This window comes from Cyprinodon variegatus, unplaced genomic scaffold (assembly GCF_000732505.1).
Source record: "Cyprinodon variegatus isolate N-32 unplaced genomic scaffold, C_variegatus-1.0 Scaffold310, whole genome shotgun sequence".
Classification (NCBI taxonomy): Eukaryota; Metazoa; Chordata; class Actinopteri; order Cyprinodontiformes; family Cyprinodontidae; genus Cyprinodon; species Cyprinodon variegatus.
Genome location: NW_015150763.1, coordinates 25,683 through 29,234, shown reverse-complemented (window position 1 = coordinate 29,234; position 3,552 = coordinate 25,683). Strand labels below are relative to the sequence as shown.

Below are 3,552 nucleotides of genomic sequence, written 5' to 3'. Positions count from 1 at the left end.
TGGCCCCAATACCAAATACCTACACCAAACCAAGCTTCTGCTGCCCTGGCATCCTCGACACAAAACTCTCCTCCTCTTGCATGTTTCCACTGTCCATAGCGTTCCTTGACAGTGTCGTTTCTAAGTCACCAATTTAGTGCTACTTGGTCCCAATGTAATTTCCCATTGGGAACCTACTAGCACTAAGTTGCTAACTGGTTAGCAAGATGCTTCCAACAAACCGGCCACAACCAAACTTGCTTGTGAATCTTCCACCGCAACAATCCAGCCCCCTTTAAAGACGACCAATCACGTTCACTTTATTCACTTGTGTAAAGTCGGGCACCACTCCTGAAAATTCGGAAATGCAACCTTTGGAACAGCCATTTTCCTACAACTTTAAGAGAAATCAGCATTGCCTCAAGACTGTATTGACAGATTAAACCTGTACAAAACCAGAGATCACCTGGTCACCAACTCTAGTCGGTGGTTCTATTATTTTTACATTGTTACTGTATTTTTTTTTTTCTCTTTTCTCTGTGCAGCTAAAAAACGTGCCGACACTGCAGGAATTCCTCCAAGAAGCGGAGATTAAAGACGAATCTTCATTCTCACATAACACCGGCAGGTTCTCTGTGTCCTGCAGTGATGTTTCTAATGCAACCAGGGATAGTCTTTCACCCGCACCAGTCAGGAAGTTAAAGCATAGCATCTTTATCCCTCCAAAGACCTCCACAGCGCACAGTGCCTTTTTTCCTTCAAATGTGTCACCTCAGCAAATGAACTACAATGAATACCTTGCTGACCAACTGGGCAGCCCACCACGATCACAACCATGTTCCTCTAATGCAGGCCACCAGTCACTGTCTTCAGGTTATGTGACTTGTGAGAAAAAGGACAGTGACACCACCACATCTGGTAAAACTGACTTCAGGACTGTTAAAGAAATGGACAACACAGGCGGGTTTTTCCTTTACAGCTCCACAAATACAATTGCCAAGATGCCTGATATTATCAACCATCCTCCAATAGATGGAGAGGAATTGGAGAGAGCTGGACTGGGATCTTTCTTATGCAGTGATGCAACGGGAGCAGAAAATGTCTGTAGCATGTCTTTTTACAATGGATCAGTGAGATGTGACTCTTTGAGAGCTGAAGAACCTGGACTCAGTCATCCACACAGTCGGAAGGAAGAGATCTACGACCCTTTTATGGCCAATCTAGACCCTGTCAAGATTAACACCTCACAAAGAGATGACGACGCCCTCTCTCTGTCAGACAATCCAGATTTACAGCAGCCATTAAATCTGACAGACGAAATCAGCGTTCAGAAAGCCCCCAGCAAAGAAGAAACTGTCAAAAATCAGATCCATGTCACGGACCTAAATCAATCTGATGAGATTCGTCCTCTAAGCCTCCAGTCCTTGCTAAAGAAGTCTCAGGAGTATTTGCGGTGCCAGCGGATGCTGAGGAACCAAACCAAAACCTCAAAAACCCACCAGGAGCAGCAAAGAGTTCAGGTGGAGGAGTCAAGCCTCTCTGATAAAGAGAATGAGGAGTTACATCACAAGGGCAATGAGATTGTAGAGGGGAAGAAAACTAATGTGAAGAGAGGTGCTTTCATCCCGTCAGAGCCACAAAAGAAATCCTGGGAAGCCAATCCGGAAGCCCCAAATATAGCAGAAGATGGGAAAAAACGTTTAAGCTTTGAAGAAGAAATCTCCTTGAACAATAAGCGTAACCGTTCTCCAGAGGTCCTAATGATACCTAAACAGATCAGCGTTTCTATCCAACAGCAGCCTGGGTCAGGGTTAACTTTCACTGAGACTCCCTGTCTCTCATCTTTTGATGGAGGAGTTGGGAAATACCGCTCTGTTCCAGCCCCACGCTTCTGTCTGAGTCCTGTTTTCTTCAAAAGTAAAGCAGTCGACCCTGCAGGATGGACAGAACCCAAATTGGATTCCAGTTCTGACTTTAGTCAAATCAGAGTCGAGGACCTTAAGCTGGATCAGCGCAGCCTGACAGCGGCTTCCTCTGCTGTGAATCAAATGGATTTTGAAGATGCCACAAGCGTTTTTACTAAAAACTCCCTGCAAATCAATCAACTGGAGTCCAACCTGTGCAGCCTGAAGGTGCTGATCTCAGATTTGGAGTCCACGGTGAAAGAGAACTTTGACAATCAGAGCCGACATGACAGCAGCACGGAGGAGAACTCTGTAAGCAGCAAGGACTTAAGCCAAATTGAAAAAGATGGTCCAGATAAATCCACCGGCTGTTTGGAGGACACACAGGGGGCTGCTGATGGAGAAGACGATGAAGTCGATGAGCTAAAGCAAAGACAATCATTCATTCAGTTTAAGAACATTGATATTAATGCGAGACCTGAACCAAGGACGTATAGCAGAGACGATGTTTCCCCCAGAGGTTCACAGAAAATGTCTGAAATCCTTAAACAATGCAAACATCCAGAAGGAGGAAGCAATAGTTATCCACAGCAGGGCATCCGCAGAAAGGTGCAGCTACCTTCCACAAGTAGACTATCTGTAGCACAGCAGATGAGAGTACCCAGTATTTTTCGAAATGCTACTTCTCTTAACTTTCCTGCTTGTGACATTTCCTGTCGGGGTCCCCATCTTCAGGAAAGAAAGGGAAATATAACATCTGAATCCGAGGGCCCTGTCCCCTCACCATCTCTCAATCGATCCTATGATGTGGACACACCATCGCCCCTTTGGTTCCAGGAAGGATCAGGGTCCATTAGCTGCTCACAGGGTAGTCACAGTCTGGAGAGCGGGCGTGAGGATCAGGCGGGGTTATCTAAGGTCAAACGGAGACTTCTCATGCATGTGACCGAGGGGAGCCAGGAGAAGAATGGAAGCACGGATCTAGCCGACTGCAGCACTCCAAAAGGTAAGCACACAGGGGAGAGGGACCATCAGAGCCATGCAGGTTTTAGACCTTTGGAATAACAGAACATAGAAGCCGAAAGTGAGAAAAAAAAGTTAGAATAATTAGGATTAGCTGATGAAAATTAGGTTAAAGTTCTGTAGGATAAGAAATAGCGATGCACCAGTCAGAATTTTGTTTCCAATTTCAAATTTTATTTTGAAGCCCGATTGCCAATTTTAGATGATTTTGATTTCATTTTAAAATAGAAGTTAGAGAAAAAAAGCATTCAGAGCAGTAGTTTCCAACACTTCTACTGCAAGCTGTCAATAGTTAATTAAAACGCTTTTTCTTGGATACATCACATTATGTTTAAGGAAATATCCCAGATTTAGCCTCAAAGGATAACATTCATCTGTTGTCCAATGACAAGTCGAAGAGAAATGAACAAATGAAAGGCACATGGACAAACCCATACGACATGATGCAACCATTACAAAAATGACTATAGATGTTTAGCTGTAGAACATGTCAACAGCAAAGGTGAAGTGTACGATCTTTTTATAAAACAAAGAAAATGATCTGAGTTGATATTTGAAATTGATTTAGTTCATATGTATTTACAATCAACACAGTTCCTGTAGCTAGCACTACAGAAATGGCAGTCTCCTTGTTCTTTTTCTACAC

The 3,552-nt window shown here is 43.9% G+C and overlaps 1 protein-coding gene across 2 annotated transcripts in view; it reads left to right on the top strand.

Moving 5' to 3' along the window:
- The window catches only part of LOC107090775, a 20,476-nt gene that overhangs the window by 6,879 nt on the left and 10,045 nt on the right, over nucleotides 1-3,552 (top strand). For both annotated transcript variants that reach the window (XM_015384343.1, XM_015384342.1), the window contains exon 3: nucleotides 525-2,889. In XM_015384343.1, the coding sequence (XP_015239829.1) occupies nucleotides 525-2,889 (2,365 nt within the window). The remainder of the gene's footprint in view (nucleotides 1-524; nucleotides 2,890-3,552) is intronic.